Source organism: Sander vitreus, chromosome 1 (genome assembly GCF_031162955.1).
Source record: "Sander vitreus isolate 19-12246 chromosome 1, sanVit1, whole genome shotgun sequence".
In the NCBI taxonomy this organism is placed as follows: Eukaryota; Metazoa; Chordata; class Actinopteri; order Perciformes; family Percidae; genus Sander; species Sander vitreus.
The window spans coordinates 12803398-12819915 of record NC_135855.1 but is presented as its reverse complement, the minus strand read 5'-3'; the positions used below and the strand labels follow the sequence as shown (position 1 = coordinate 12819915).

The 16518-nt window shown below is 40.3% G+C and overlaps 1 protein-coding gene across 2 annotated transcripts; it reads right to left on the bottom strand.

Moving 5' to 3' along the window:
- Window positions 1-3966: 3966 nt before the first annotated feature.
- Window positions 3967-14879, bottom strand: LOC144529536 (RNA-binding protein, mRNA-processing factor 2a). Of its 2 annotated transcripts, none has more exons than XM_078268697.1 (8): window positions 14470-14879; window positions 11526-11603; window positions 10140-10178; window positions 9797-9859; window positions 8683-8833; window positions 7532-7695; window positions 5942-6014; window positions 3967-5000 (listed from the first exon to the last, which is right to left on the bottom strand). In XM_078268697.1, exons 1-7 carry the CDS (start codon window positions 14731-14733, stop codon window positions 5949-5951), a joined length of 825 nt encoding a protein of 274 aa, XP_078124823.1. In that variant the 5' UTR covers window positions 14734-14879; the 3' UTR covers window positions 3967-5000; window positions 5942-5948. The 2 variants fall into 2 exon arrangements, with proteins under 2 accessions (XP_078124823.1, XP_078124907.1); XM_078268781.1 differs by having other exon boundaries at window positions 7547-7695.
- Between the last annotated feature and the right edge of the window lie 1639 nt (window positions 14880-16518).

Genomic DNA, 16518 nt, shown 5'->3' with positions numbered 1-16518 from the left:
ATAAATAAAAGAGTAGCCTACACTATAGTCTAGACCTGTGCTACATGAAAACGAGATACCTTCTGTCATGACTTGACTTAACGTTTTCAATGCAGGACTCTTACTTGTAGCAGCGTATTTTACAGTGTTGCACTAATACATTTACTAAAGGGTCTGAATTTCCTCCACCAAAGTGCTAGAAGCTGGAGAGGTGCCAGTTAACCTCCTGGGCACTGCCAAGGTACCCCTCAGCAAGGCCCCAAACCACCACCTCCTCCTCATCCTCCTCCTCTACTTCCTCTTCCTCCTCCTCGGTCATGTTGACGTTAGATCAGAAGAGGGCGACAAAGTCCTGCATTAAAAAATCTCCAGGCCTCCTTGCTTTATTTCTGATCAAAAGATCTTTTTCTTCTTTCTTTCAACCTTATTCAAACACATCAACTTTGCATAATTATTATAACATTTTTATTTCGACACAGATACGGTTCTTTTTCAAATTATAACAATGACATGAAGCACAATTGCAAATAGTTCAAAATGTATTGTTTACACGAGAAGCAGTTATGTACATCTATGTACATATACTGTAAATAAATGTGTATCTGACAGAATTATGTTTTTGAAATAAGTGCTAATAAATGCTTCTTTCCCCATACACATCTCTCTGAAATCTACAGTAAGGGCACACAATAATCACAACTGTATTTTCATTCTACAAAATATGAATGCTTAAGATTGTATTGCACATTACACCAGGACCCTCTTCTTAGAAGATATTGGTTGTGAGCACTGATGTTTTTAAGAGACGGAGGGCTTCATCCATTTACAGAAATGACAGAGAAACACAGAAATGCCAACATATAGTATTCATTAGGCTACATAAATAGCAACATTTGTCAGTTAAATTGTTGATTTACTCAATGGGATTGCCTTCATGTTGATCCACTGCAGCCAGCTGTAAATAAAGACTAGCATAAATACACAAGTATAACAATATTGGAAAATGTGTTTTATACAGAACATGGCATGCATATATATATATATATCAATTCCGAGTTCATCTTAAATATTCACAGTAGGGCTAGTGTATGTTTAGGTTTATGTCTGATCCTGGCATACAGCTTGTGTCTACAGATGAAAACCGTAGAGAAAAGGAAATGTTGTAGCATCCCCATCTTTCCACTCTGTATTGATTTCATGTCAATTCAAATATTCTGTGTGAAAGTGATGTTAACTGACCCATTTTTTTTCCATAAAGGGCAAATAGCCATTCCTTGAGAGAATTATTTGCTTCTTCTGAACAGCCCGTTCAGGTTTTAACCCTCTACATTTAAATGATCAATTCTCCATTAGATCCTTTAGGGCTGCAATTGTCATTTTCAATTAATCTGTGGTTGGTTTTTCTGATTGTTTAGTGTAGAAAATGTCCAAAAATAGTGAAAATGTCCATTAGTTTCTCAGCTCAGGGTGGGGTCTTTAAGTGTCTCGTTTTGTCCGTTTAAAACCTAAATATATTCAGTATACAATGGTATAAACAAAAAAGCAGCAAATCCTCACATTTCAGAAACAGCAAAATGTTGACAGTTTCACTTGTTAACTTTATCAAAATTGGTTTATTTCATGTCTGTCAATTGATGGTTTGTGCACTCAGTTTCGTAAGGTTACTTTTGAAATGTAAGAGAGTACAGGTTACGGATTACTAGCTCCCTGTTAAAAATGTTCAACGTAATGTTATAACATTTTAATACTTTGAATACATGTTTTAAACTGGGCAATAAAGCTGAAGTCTTAAAAACCTAAATTTGAGCATATACTGCTAAATGAATGGAGCCAGTCAGAACGTGGGGACCGCTCCTTGTAATCCTACTCTTGATGGTGTTTCACTCAAATTTGTCCCAAACGGCTTTGCTGACCCGCGTTCACTGGAAATACGCTAAAAGGCGGCATTTCTGAAAGGCGAAAAGATGCAAAGCAACAGAATGTGTTGAAAGTGATATTCTACATACATTTTACCGAAAAGCATTCAGATGTCATTTGTAATTACACACCATTACATGTAACTATACTGAACAAAATTGTAAACACAACACTTTTGTTTATGCCCCCATTTTTCATGAGCTGAACTCAAAGATCTAAGACTTTTTCTATGTACACAAAAGGCTTATTTCTCTCAAATATTGTTCACAAATCTGTCTAAATCTGTGTTGGTGAGCACTTCTTTGCCGAGAAAATCCATCCACCTCACACGTGTGGCATATCAAGATGCTGATGAGACAGCATGATTATTGCACAGGTGTGCTTTAGACTGGCCACAATAAAATGTGCAGTTTTATCACACAGCACAATGCCACAGATGTCACAAGTTTTGAGGGAGTGGGCAATTGGCATGCTGACTGCAGGAATGTCCACCAGAGCTGTTGCCCGTGAATTGAATGTTAATTTCTCTACCATAAGTCGTCTCCAAAGGCGTTTCAGAGAATTTGGCAGTACATCCAACCGGCCTCACAACCGCAGGCCACGTGTAACCACACCAGCCCAGGACCTCCACATCGAGCATCTTCACCTCCAAGATCGTCTGAGACCAGCCACCCGGACAGCTGTTGCAACAATCAATTTGCATAACCAAAGAATTTCTGCACAAACTGTCAGAAACCGTCTCAGGGAAGCTCATCTGCCTGCTCGTCGTCCTCATTGGGGTCTCAACCTGACTGCAGTTCGTTGTCGTAACCGACTTGATTGTCCAAATGCTCACATTCGATGGCGTCTGGCACTTTGGAGAGGTGTTCTCTTTACGGATGAATCCCGGTTTTCACTGTACAGGGCAGATGGCAGACAGCCGTCGTGTGGGTGAGCGGTTTGCTGATAACGTTGTGGATCGAGTGGCCCATGGAGGCGGTGGGGTTATGGTATGGGCAGGCGTATGTTACGGACAACGAACACTGGTGCATCTTACTGGTGGCATTTTAAATGCACAGAGATACCGTGACGAGATCCTGAGGCCCATTGTTGTGCCATTCATCCACGACCATCACCTCATGTTGCAGCATGATGATGCACGGCCCCGTGTTGCAAGGATCTGTACACAATTTCTGGAAGCCGAAAACATCCCAGTTTGTGCATGGCCAGCATACTCACCGGACATGTCACCCATTGAGCATGTTTGGGATGCTCTGGATCTGCATATACGACAGCATGTTCCAGGTCCTGCCAATATCCAGCAACTTCGCACAGCCATTGAAGAGGAGTGGACCAACATTCCACAGGCCACAATCAACAACCTGATCAACTCTATGCAAAAGAGATGTGTTGCACTGCGTGAGGCAAATGGTGGTCACGCCAGATACGGACTGGTTTTCGGACCTTTGAGTTCAGCTCATGAAAAAAATGGGGGGCAAAAACAAGTGTTGAGTTTATAATTTTTTCAGTGTAGTTACCCCAGCAGTTGGACCTTGTCCCCTTTGTTCACCGAATTTGTAAACAAAAAAAAACAGAAATCAATACATTTCAATTCAAAATAACCTCAATGCTAACGCTACAGTATAAACTCATAGTATTGCATGCTGTCTTTTAACTCAGTGCACGCTAATTTAAAAAGTCTATGTGACAGATGACTATTGCTGGGTCCTGTATATATCATAACTTAATTGGCACAATATGGACAAATATTTACGGTTAACCACCAGCACTACAATTAGGCAGCTGGTCGTACTGAGAACAGTCACTTAAGAGTCTCTCCAGGAGCCGTCACGGTTGGTTGAGCAGAGCATCTTACCAGCTTATAAGGGCTGAGTGTGTAGGTCAGCATGATTCAAAGTGACACTAATGCAATGGTGCATTACAAATGAAAAGTTCGCATGAATTATTGATGTCAACATCTGATGTCCACAGAGTTCAATTCTTGAGAGTTCATACAGTGTGAGAGCGTTTGATACCTACGATTGGCTGCTGACTAACCGCAGTGATAAACGACAGATGCCGAAAAGGAAATGCATTCACTTCTTTTATTATTCATAAGATGGGAATATTTTTTACAACTTATGCACAGCAGATACAAAGACAAACATGTTTCTAAACCACAAACTAAATTCCTCCATCACTCTAATCCCATTTCAAAATGGCCCCCCAGAAAAATCAACCTTTTAAGTTTGTAGTCCAGTTTCACATTCTGAAAGATCGTTTTACAGCAATCTCATTTTAGCAGAATGGCACAAGCCACGTTCAGAACACTTCCATTTTTTGACAGATACCCATTTCCCCCTAAACAAATTGCACTTTTTTTTTCTTTAAAACTACGTCAACAGGATTATAGGATCAAAAAGTAACACCAAAAAGATGACTAAACATCCAACTTATACACAGGTTCATTATTTTAGTTGCACAAAAATGCATAAATATACATTACGCAAAAAAGTACAAAATTAGTACTTTCCTTTGCTCAAATAATGACAGACATTGATATGATCATAAGGACTGGGATTGTCATAGAACGTAGGGATGCATTCACAAGGTCCATGCGAGATTAGCCATTTACACAACAGCCTAACTTTCACAGAGGTAAGACCAAGGTTCTACTGGAAAACAAAACATTTCGCTGTCTAGGCCAAAAGGCAAAGAGGCAACACAAACACTAAGAAAATTAGGATACACAGAACTCAGTTCTAAATTCATGCCAAAAAGACTAACATGCAAGGACTCTTAATGCCTCTAAAGCTCCCAGGAGCTGCGGTAAACCATGGAAGGACTAGCTTAACAGTAACTTCAATGCGTCAGTTTTCCTCAGCAATTATGATCCATGGAGTTTTGACTGGGCTAAGATGGTACCGCAATAGTTGCCAAGGATAAGCTCAGATTGTCGACAGCAAGATGGTTTCAACTCAGACTCCCCCCAGAGACATCGAGAGGAGATATAAATACGGTTTGTTTATAATAATGCACATTTGTCCATTAAATAAACCTGATTAAATTAATGAAGAGCTTGGCAAACCTCACTTCAGCTGGACAAAGGTGTGGTTTCCAGAGGCCTAGAGAAAACAGGGAAAACAAGAGTTAGTGTAAACAAGCCAATAAAGCATTCACTAAGCATTTCTATAGTATTCTTACTGTCAAAATAACCAATGAAAAGGCCAAAAACAATGTGTCAGTCAACAAATCAGCAGCTCTCAGCCCAAAGCCAATTTGTTCCTAATAAATATGTAAATAATTAAACAAGCCACAAATGTTAATCCATTAAAAAAAAAGAAAAAGAAATTTCCTGAAACAGCTGGGCAGTGTAGTTTTGAACAAACACTCAAAGTAAATGTGTTTTTCGGTGACTTTTCAGCTGCAGATTAATTACACAATTTGGTGTGCTTGTAAGCGTTTCGTGGCAACAGGATGGTGAATGTGGAAAACTATAGCGCCCCGCTTCATGTTCTAATGAAGGAACATGCCTCACAGCTTATTCCTCTTCCAGTGTCAAAAAACAATTACATATTAAGCCACACTGTTGCATTGGCGGACATGTTCATTTATTACAATGAACATAGGCACTCATTTATTGTGAGTCAATTCAAATGTCTATTAATCCGCAGCTGTAAATAGTCCAACAAGCATTTTACTCCTGCTTGAGTTAATGTTTGATAAAAAAATAAAAACTAAGGATTTAGCATAAAAAATTAACTGTATTCATGACCCATTTTCAAAGATGTATGTCAACAAGTGGTCTTTGGGCCGAGTGCCACAGACCGGTTGGACTGTTGGTTTTAAGGTTTTAAACTTTTCATGGGATTTGTTAAAAACTCATCTGTTAACACTAAATCAAGTTTAAGCCATTTTCATTTACATTCTGCAGTTTTCAGTCAAACAAGGTTTCAGTTTGCATGGCATCAAGGATAGCAGGTAGAAGATCGTGTATAGGGGTTTGCAAATAAAAACCACCATATTAAAAAAAAAAAAAAAAACTGTTGTACCAAAGGTTACTCACTAAATATCTAACAAAACTGCCGGGACTTCCATCCAGGCTGGGAAGTCTCAGAGGGAGTAGGGTACCAGCGCATCTGAAGAAACACAAAAATAGTCATGTACAGTAGACCAACACCAGGCTCTAGTGCTTCAATCCTGCCAATCAGTTAACACTTTGAAATTTACTTTTGACAAGCAGGTTTAGAAGGACTGTCCCTTTAAGACCTAGTCACTGAAGCCAGGGGAATGTGGGTCACGTAGTTGCTCATTGAGGACAATAGTCCTCGAGTAATTAACAGGCATGGAAATGTGGAGAGTTGAACCTCTCTGTGTGTCAAACATTTCCACAGGGTAAGAGCTGGTATCTTTCCATACCTGTGACTTAAACCTGTAGCAGAATGAGGCCCCACATTTTTTAGACACTGAATAAAAACAAGGACAGAGGCCATAACAGCTTAATATACTCAGGAGGTTATCAACAAACACTTGACGTTACACTTCTGTGTCATACATTCAAAACTAACAAGGCCAAGAGTCAGTGGGAAGACAACTCGGGGCATTTAAGGGATCTTTCATCAGATTGTAATTAAAAAGGCTTCCCCTCCCTTTTTGTGGCTACACAGTCATCTTATGTTCGAACAGGAACGTGGACAGTAAGTTGGCACCTCCAGAGAAGGGCATCAGGTCTGACAATTTTTTCAAGCAAATACCTCACATTCCTCTTATGCCCGACCAAATGGTCTATGTAATAGCTGTCTACTTTGCAGTGTAGCACTCCCCTGTGCCCTTACATTGCAGGAGGAAGTTAGATCACAATGAACTTTAAATGACCCAACAAGGGAAATATTTTCCATTGCTATTGTTACAAAAAAAAAAAAAAGGCCTGCCCACTAGTGAGCTACACAATTGCTGTAGCATTTAGACCACAATTAGTTGCAACGTAAACACTTTGCAAACCCATTTGTCCCCCATTTTGTTAATTCCAATTTTCAGCAGACATGATAGAACTTTTATTAAGTTTAAAATGAATATTTTCAAACCAGATCCAAAGATTGACTAAATGTTTTAAATTGATTTACTGTCTAAATGCAAACAGTCTTAGTTGGGATCAAACGTCATCTTAAGGCTCAAAGTTGTTTTTTCAGATTATTCAAAAACACTTAGATTTAGGGTAAGTGCGTGGTATTGTGATGCTACACTACAGAACGCACACATCACTTAGGTTTTTCCATTTCAAAATGACATTACAATATAACTCATGATTTTAACTTCCATTTTATAATATAAAGACTGGGCACAAGTTGTGCAGCCAACAGTGACTTGCAGACTTGACATCTGGGCTGGCTTCAGCAACACAAGTCTTTGTGATGTTATTGTAATACCTCTGAGGACCACTGGGATGGTTTCAAGACTCAACCTCTGCTTTGAAAGTGCACCATGTTGCACTACCAATTGCAGTGGTGCATCCTTAATCATCTCATTTTATGTTTACGTTTTAGGATTAGGAATGCACCTGGTTGGAGGCATTCATTCTGCGTCTCTACAAAAAGGTTCCCTGTATTATGCTGAGTGTGTACTAGACAATACTCAGGAAAATAGGAGAAACACACACCGGTTGGTCCCTCACCTGGGCGTGGAGGGCTGCAGCAGCGGCAGCAGCCGCCGGGTAAGTGAAGGCTGCGTGAGGGAGACCTGGGGTCAGCTCCGTGGTGTACAGCGGGTAAGGAGTCCAGGCATCCGGAGATGCTGGGATCAGTGCTGCCCCTGTCAGATCATCTGGGGAAGCACAGGGCGGGATGAAACACAGCTGACTGACCTACCCTTCAACATACAGACTTTTATCATGTAAGCAAATAAGTACAGAGGCTAAATAAGAACACGTGTCATCAAAACATGCTGCAAAAAGGGGTTTGTTGTGTCATGATGTGGCTTTTAGGTTTACTGCTGACAAATCTTACTGTAGTAATAGCTTGAACGGTCACTAAAATATAAAAACTTTTACAACCCTAAAAAGATGCAGTCAGACCTGATTTCACTCCCCATTCATTTCTATGTTGAATGGGCCGGGACACATTCGCTTCTAGTTGAGAATTGACTGCCTTTTTCCCTTCCCACAGTTCAAAATCGGACTGGACTCGCGTAATTGTGAGGCTTTCCAAATATCTAGTCAGTTTGAGAGTAGGTGGAGCCGATCGCAATATATTCGTTATAGTCTTGTTTTATTACTGCACGGTGAAATACAAGCGGCAGAGAAAAAAGGACGCTGTTTGGCTGCAGTGAGTGCAAGGACCTAGTATAGTATATAGTACCTTTTATGAACTGCGATTTTCCCACATCTTGTTTACAACTCTACCCACATGGTTTCATGTCCCCTCTTGCTTTTTGTCACAACCCACGAGTAAATTCTGCCCATGAAATCTGGTCTGAATGCAGTTTAAAACTATTATCCATCACCTGTCAAACTACTGAATCAAGCAGGTGTTTTGAGAAAGAGATGAGACAACTTCTGACTAAACCCTGTGAGAGTGGAATTTCCTAGCTGTACAGAAGCAAAGCGGCTGTCTTAAAGAGTCGAGATCACATGCATGTGGAGGTGAGTTAGTCTTTAATTTGTTAGATACTGTTTTTAACCACTGCTCATTTGTCTTTAATACCTCAATATCCTGAGACAGTTTTTTTTTTTTTTTTTGGGCACTTGAGTACTGGCATTGCCAAAGTGAGAGTGGATGAGAGAGCCTAGAGTGGTGCAGCCGTACAACTTACATGGGTCCCGTGCAATGAAGTGTGCTCCTAGAGCAGGGTGGATATTTGTGGGGTTCGGTGTGGCCATCAGCTTACTCTTTGCCATCTTCGTGTTGGCTTTAGCAAACTCTAAGCGCAGGGTCTGGGGACTTTCGGGGTCAAAACGGATACCCTGGGGGAGAGACGGAGGAGGGGGGAGGGGGGGGACATAGTATCGTAAGGGAGGTGGGCTGAGTTTGAGGGGCTGTAGCTCAGTAGTCTCACATGGCCTCCTTTCCTAAAGCTGTGTTCAAATACTCGCGATGTATCCTTCAAGCTTCCCTTGAGCTGAACACTGGTCTTAAAATGTTCATAAAAAGGTCACGTCTTCAAAATAAAGGGCAGACTGAAGGATACACTCCTGAAATATTTCAACATGCTTGCATCTCTTTTTCCTCATGACGAAATCAAGAGCATATGCGGCTAAAGGTGTCAGGAGGAGAGGGAGATGAGGAAAAGGGCCAATGGCAAGACTTTTGAGTCCAATTCCTTTTGGGTGGCTGAACCCTGCTTGTGTTCTTGTGCCCTAAGCGTTGTGCCCACATGCAGGTGAGTAGTACTTTGGTGTGTGTGTGTGTGTGTCTGCTGTGTCTAAGAGGTGATGCTCATGAAGAAGGCTAGGGTATGAGAGCAAAGTGTTAGATACTGCCAGATACGTGGGCTACTTGGTGACAAAATTAGAGGTTACACTACTTCAGATGTGTCCAAATAACACTACACATGTGGCTACAGAACAAGTATTACAATAAGCAGTGATATGCAAAATTGGGAAAGCTATACCAGACTAAGAAGGGTTGTGTATCAAGGTCAAAGTAAACTACCGTAAGGCTACGGGATTCTGGCCCCTTTCCAAAAATGGCCCTGCCATTGAATTGTAGAAGACACAATGGGTAGACTTTGAGAGATTCTTATGGGGGGAAAAAAAAAAGTTTAAAGCTCCCTTTTTTTATTTTTTTTTTTTTTTTTTTTTTTTTTAGGTTTAAGCAAAGTTAGAACAAATTTTAAGAAATACAAAGCAACATTTAAAGATTTAAAAAAGGGGAAAATCTAAACAGCAAAAGACAAAAGGAAATAATAAAAATAAGGCAATGCTTACATTTAGAGCATTTTTTGCAGCTTCAGCTCCAGTACGACTGTCAAAGGTTACAAACCCAACAGGCTGGAAGGCAAAAGGGAAGAAACACACTGTGACAACAGACACTAACGGAGGGACCATGTTAATACGCAAGAACCTGCATTTGTCAAATATTGATTATTAAATGTTATCTTATAATAATAAAAAATAAAAAAATAAAAAAAAGTGTATCAAAACAAATCAGCAAGAGGACAATATAAGTCCGTAAGTCCAAAGATAAAGTTACAAAGAGACTGCCTGGACATTCGTTTAGTATTTTAGTACAGCATTAAAGCGGTTCTTTTTATGATGGAAGGCATCTCACCTGTTTTGATGTTAACTTAATCAGTGACCCTTCATAACCCTGCGGGGAAGAAAGATAGCCAATTATCCCCCTGGAGTCACATGCAGGAAGTCAGGCATGAACGCTTCTTGCTATAAAGAGAAACCTGCTTGCATGCACCTTCAGTTTGAGCTCGAGAGCAAGCCTTCACGGGTCCCTTCTGTGACAGTGTTGTACTTCCATTTGTTGTGGTGAAATAAAAGGCGAAACATGCACATTTTCAACAAAAGCACCACTTACTGATTTGACTACAGATAACCTCAAAGCTAAAAAGAAAATGAAGACCATGTTTAGTTTAAAAAAGGGAGCAAGCACATGCAAGGGTTCTCTTACGCACGAGATTAAGCAAAGATTGAGCATGACTTCCAAATAAAGTCACTGCTTTTAAACCAGGTTAAAAATAGCACAAGGGTTGGTTAAAGCAGGAGCAAATTCCTGAGAAATGCAGGGGATTTTTGCCTGACCAGAGTATTGATAGATGGGATCCCTTCTGATCCTGATTTACAGCCATGGAAATTTAAACAACTTTCACCAGCTGTCATAAATCCTTAGCAACAATCCAAACCAGACTTAGCTTGAGTAATTCACAGGAGGAAAACAAGTGGGAGAAAGCCGTCAATATTAAAAACCTTGGGAAAAAAAAGGTTTTTAAATTTGGATCAAATGAAAACCTTCAATGAATCAGATTGAACCCTAGTTGCACACATGTACTGCAGAAGCAAAAAGTAAAGCGTTACAATTTGAGGGAACAAAACATTTCAGTGGTTTCACAATGTCTGAATGTTACGAGAGGAATAAAACATTTCCCTACACGGTGGGCGAGCTGGGTCAGAGAGGGCTGGTTGGCCAATCGCGAGGGCTACTCATTTACACATTCCAGAAGATCATCCATGTGCGAGGGATACCACTTCCAATTTAGTTCGTTAGGACACGGGTGGGAGGGGTGTTTATGGAACTGAAGTCCAGTCAAAAATGGAGCAATGGACAAACAATGCTGTGGCCTCATTTCCATATATGCAAATCACTCAACAGAAGGGATTGTTTGATTCAACTAAAGAGGAGCTCTGATAAAACATTCTGCTGTGTGAGCTACAGGCAGGAATATTACCGCATCATGAAAAATGGTTTAAAAAGAATAATAATTGCACACTGGATTACAGTTGCTTCCTTAATACTTAAACTCCTCGTTCTTGAGTGTGCAGATAATCATTTTAGAAACTCTTTTTCAGCACCTGGCACACAATCAGCTCTTAGGTGAGAAGTGTATTGCATTTATATACCCCAAATCACAGGGATTTAACATCTGTACAACATGCATCGCCCTCTTTCCTTAAAAAAAAGAAAAATAAAACTCATGTCGTAACTTACCTTAAAAGGTCTGAAGAGAAGGTAAAGTTCCCGTGGTTTGATATCAACTGGTAGGCCACTGACGAACAGTGTTCGTACCTGCAAACAAAAAGCAAACCTTTATTTGGCCAGCAGGAGGTGACATCTTAATATTATGCGTCTTCATTCCCTAGAAAGAGCAGCATGTGCGATAATAACTGGGTCGCACAAATAGATCTACACGTTTGGCCATGGTCCAACACCTCTCATTCCTCCTTACCAACCAACACACATATGGATGGATATTTTGATGTATGAATTGACGTACAAAATGACATGAGTCAATGGTCCCATTGGTCAGGTGCAAAGTTGTTCTTCATACTACAAGTGTTGCTGGAGATTCAACCCTTTAAGCCTCTGGTTCCCAACCTTTGTGGCCTGTGACCCCTTAAAAAACACCACATCTTCTTGCGACCCCTCATCAGTTTGCACAGGTTGTGAGCACTTCCAACAAAAGAGTGATTATTCCCTCCAAGATTGTTACCTCCGCCAAGGAGGTTATGTTTTCAGCTGAGTTTGTCTTGTCAGCAGGATTACAGAAAAACGACTGGCCTGATTTTCATGACACTTGGAAGGGTGTAGCATGGGCCATGGAAGAACCCATTAAATTCTGGAGGATCCGAATCACAGGGTAAATATACAGAAAAAATGTTTTCACTTTCATTAACATTGCCGAGATAAGGGATGGCCATGGCAAAGGTCTGCGCTCTGAGTGCCTTCTAGTTTTATTTAAAGTTAAGAGGCCTGAAAAGAGGCAACATTATCCAGTCATTAACAAAGCCAAGATTAGAAGAAAAAGTCTGGAAAATAAACCTAAATTTGCACATATACATTTTCTTTCGCCAGTTTTACTATTCTTTTAACCATCTTGCGACCCCTCAGATTTATCAAGTGACCCGTTGGCTGGATCTGAACCACCCGTAAAGCCCTTTTAAAAGCCCCTGTCAAGACCCAAACAATCCCTTAATATTTGGCTCATTAACAAATCTGAACAATGGTCTATGAATGAAACCTGTGATCCTCCCAACATGTTACGAGAGACTAAAAGGGAGTCTTTCCTCGCCACTGTCAAACTAAATGCTTGGTCTTGGGGAAATTACAATTGTTGGGTCCTTATATTACGTATGTTACAGTGTGGTCTAGACCTACTCTATCTGTAAAGTGTCTTGAGATAACTCTTGTTCTGATTTGATACTAGAAATAAAATTGATTTGAATTGAGATGGTCTTCATTGTGCTGAGGCTCCTGTTCAAGGACCCCTGGACTTGCCCTGACCAGACATTGAGAGCCGATGCTGTGTACAGTCCAGTGTGGGCCGGGGAAATAACCAGTGCAGTGCGAGGCCCATTAGTTTCCAGCCAGTGGCGGGGCCCTCAATACTACAATGGGGCTGCCAGACGAACAGCACTGGACAACAGTGCACAGCGTGGTACCATTTCCTTCCTCTGACCCTCAGCCCCAACCCTCCGGCATTTTTCAGGTGCCGCACAGCAGCACTTCTCAGCCCTTTACAAGTCAGCACATAGAGCGACCGGCTCAGCTGGACACAAACTCAAATGGAGATGTTTTAATGTGTCCACCGGCTTCTCGTTGACTAAGTGCATGAACCTGAAGCGCTCCATTATAGCTTTTAATAAAATCTTAAATGCATCAGTTACGTATTCAGGTGATTTATTTTAAGTAAAACTATTGTGACAAGACAATGTGACATGACTGACAAGCTTCTGTAGCTTGATGATTCAACACCTCTAAACAGACGTTTTGGGGCTTCTAAATAAATTTCTCGTCAGTTTGTTTAATCTTTGCTCTCAATTCCAAGGGGGTAAACATACAAAAAGGAAATCAGGCTAAGAAAAGTCAAGTGGCCACATATGGCTTTGTTGTAAGATAATGGGAACAAAGGAGGGCCAACAAAAGGCCCAGCGCTCCCCTCAGTGCGCCTCCATAAGGAGTCATTAAAGAGGAACTATAGCTGGCCACACAGAACTGAAGAGTCACAGCTGGAAAAAGTCAAACACGGATCATTTGGGGAGGTCATTTAATTAATCAAGTTTATTTGAAAATTATTCTGATTTAAATGATATATTTAGAGTTCCAAATTGCAAATAAGGATTTCATATTAACAAGTTGACATTTATTTCAGTTTTTATGGTGACTTGAAACCTCTTTACAAATCAAAATACTGAGATGTTAAACCTGCAGCGTTTGTGTGACGCATCTGATTTTATTTGTCACCTGAAGGCAAACAAAATGTCCCCGCAACACACTGGGTGCTGAGGAAGAGAGAGGAAAAGTAAATTGATATTTGGAAAATTAGGAGAATCCATTTAATTTCATGGCTTGCTGAGTGTACTCATTTAAAGCGTGTTTGATATAAAACCATTTTATTTTTTTATTAAATAGGAGGCCTACAGTTTTTTTTTCAACCCACATTTAAAAAAGGTAGGCTAAGCGAAAGCCTCAAGACCATTTTCTGTAGTAGGTCATAAAGAAATATGAAGTAGGCTTAAATAGACAACTGGGTCTTCTATAGGCCTAAAATAGCCCATTAAATAAAAAATAAAAAACTACATGGTTAGTTTACAGCTTAATTGGCTCATTTAAGTGATTTTTGCAGTAATTAGGATTCAACAGCTGGTGATACATTTTAATCTGTAAAAACATTTGTAGACATTTTGAAATCATATTTTGGATGATATTCCTAAACTACGCCAACTTTCACTGGACTTGTTTTTCCCCTTTAAATTGCGCTTTCCTTACTTTAAGCCACTATGAACTAAAGGAATTTCAGCTTGCAACTTGCAAAAGGTCTGTAGCCCCATTTGTGGCCGGAAACACATTTTTTTTTCGGCTGTCATTGAACATGAACACCCGGGTCAAAGTCCAGAGCAGCAGAGAAATAAAACTTTTACTGAGCTGAACTCACCTCCTCTTCGATGGAAACGTTGTTACTCGGCTCCGCGTCCGCTTTCAGGCTCATGTTGGCGGTCGCTTCTGCGGCGGCTGCTGCTGCACAAAATATCAAGTTTTTCTTCGCCGTGTGATATTTCCCCCAAGTGCGTCTGAAGCTGCAGTGAAAGTCTTGGTGGCGTTTGAACTTCAGAGATGTGCCGAGGTGAGGTCGTGCAGACGAGGACGGCGGCGTATCCGAAGATATCTTAGTAGTAGAAGTGTTGCGAGAGAGAATCATTCATTAAAAAGGGAGGACAAAATGAAAGAAAAGAAATGCAGACACGCGCCAAACTAAAGGTGAGAAGGTGGATTTGTGCTCCGTGTGTGGTGGTGAAAGACAGGGGGAAAGAAGTGCGCGTAAAAAACAGAAAGCCTCTGCGCTCACATCAATGCCCTCAGCTGTGGGATTGTGCGGAGGAAGAACAAGTAAACTTTTCTCATTGGAGCGTCTCTCTCTCTCTCTCTCTCTCTCTCTCTCTCTCTCTCTCCTCCTGTCCGTGAGTATGCCCCCCCCTTCCTCCCTCGCTCTCTCTCTCTCTCATCCTCCTCCTGCTTTTCAATTAGGTCATCAATTATGTTGGAGTCCGCTGTGAGCCGTAATCAAGCTGCTGATCCGCCTCAGCTGTTGCAGGAAGACCCGGCCCCTCCGCCGCTGCATCACCGTTACTATGGGACCCGGAGAGCCAATGGTAATTTCCCCAAACCTCTCCAACGTAGGCTATATATTAGCCAATAATAATAATAATAATAATAATAAAAAAAAAAATAGTGTTTTTTTTTTTTTTTTGTATGTCTGTATCTGACCTCTGACTTCCTTCAACCCCCAAAAAATAAAAATGGGGAAACAATACAAAAAGAAAAGTGTCTTACCACAGAATTAAACTAGAAATAATGTGCCTATAATACTGGATCCTCTACTATTTTGTGACACTATGGCTTCATATATATATATATATATATATATATATATATATATATATATATATATATATATAGTTGACATAACATGTTCAATTTATTTCAATATTTTTTTTTTTATCTTCTAGGCTATATTCTGTGGCAAAACATTTATGAACACCCACTTAATAACCAAACATATAAAGGCTATAGGCTTAGTTAAAGGGCAATTTAATGGTACACATTTCATTACAGGTAAATGAGCTTTACATTAAAGCAACACAGATTACTGTTGATGAAAGGGTTATAATTAAATGTAGTTATGTCTAACAAATTTACATTATGGCTGCATTATTGTCATATATCAAAGTAAAATAAAACAGACATTTTATGTGTTAGTAGTTCAATATATTGTACAGCTGTTTGATTTTGTTTTGAGAAGCTCTACACATTGATAATCGACATGGATAAGCCTTGTTTACAGAGATATAGCATCTTTATTTGTGCCATTACAAATCTAAACCAATACATTCAACAACAATAATAATGACAATGACAATGGCTGTGTGTGTTTTAATGATTTGGATCCAGGATGATGTAAGAGTGGCGTGGGTGGATAAACGGCATGTGTTGTGTATCGAGGCTTGGCCCTGGATGTGAGCCCAGCATGCAGTGCGTTTCCTCACAACAAAACAGCTCTCAAAGGCCACAGAGTTTCCTGACTTTGTATAGGAACACAATCAGGCCTGCAGGGCGAGGAGGGGGGGCGGCCGAGTGGACGGACGTAGTCTCACTGTACTTCTTCACTGGTGTGATCTAAAAATAGTGGAGCTCTGCTGATTTTTCAGTGTGCTTCTCTACCCACTGAACCCAAGTGGTAAATATATACATAGTCTATATATGTGAGAGGAAACACAGACAGATGTATAACAAAGTTTCGGAGACAGGTAAGACAAGAAAGTAGTGAAAAAAAGTATGTATTTATCTCATTGTTGTATGACCAATAAGTTACCTGTAATTGTATTTCAATGCAGCAGTAACATGTAGCCTACATTATGAGAAGGCACTGATTACATGTATAAACAGTTGAGCTGAAACGATGGTTGATTAAACGATAATCATTCAG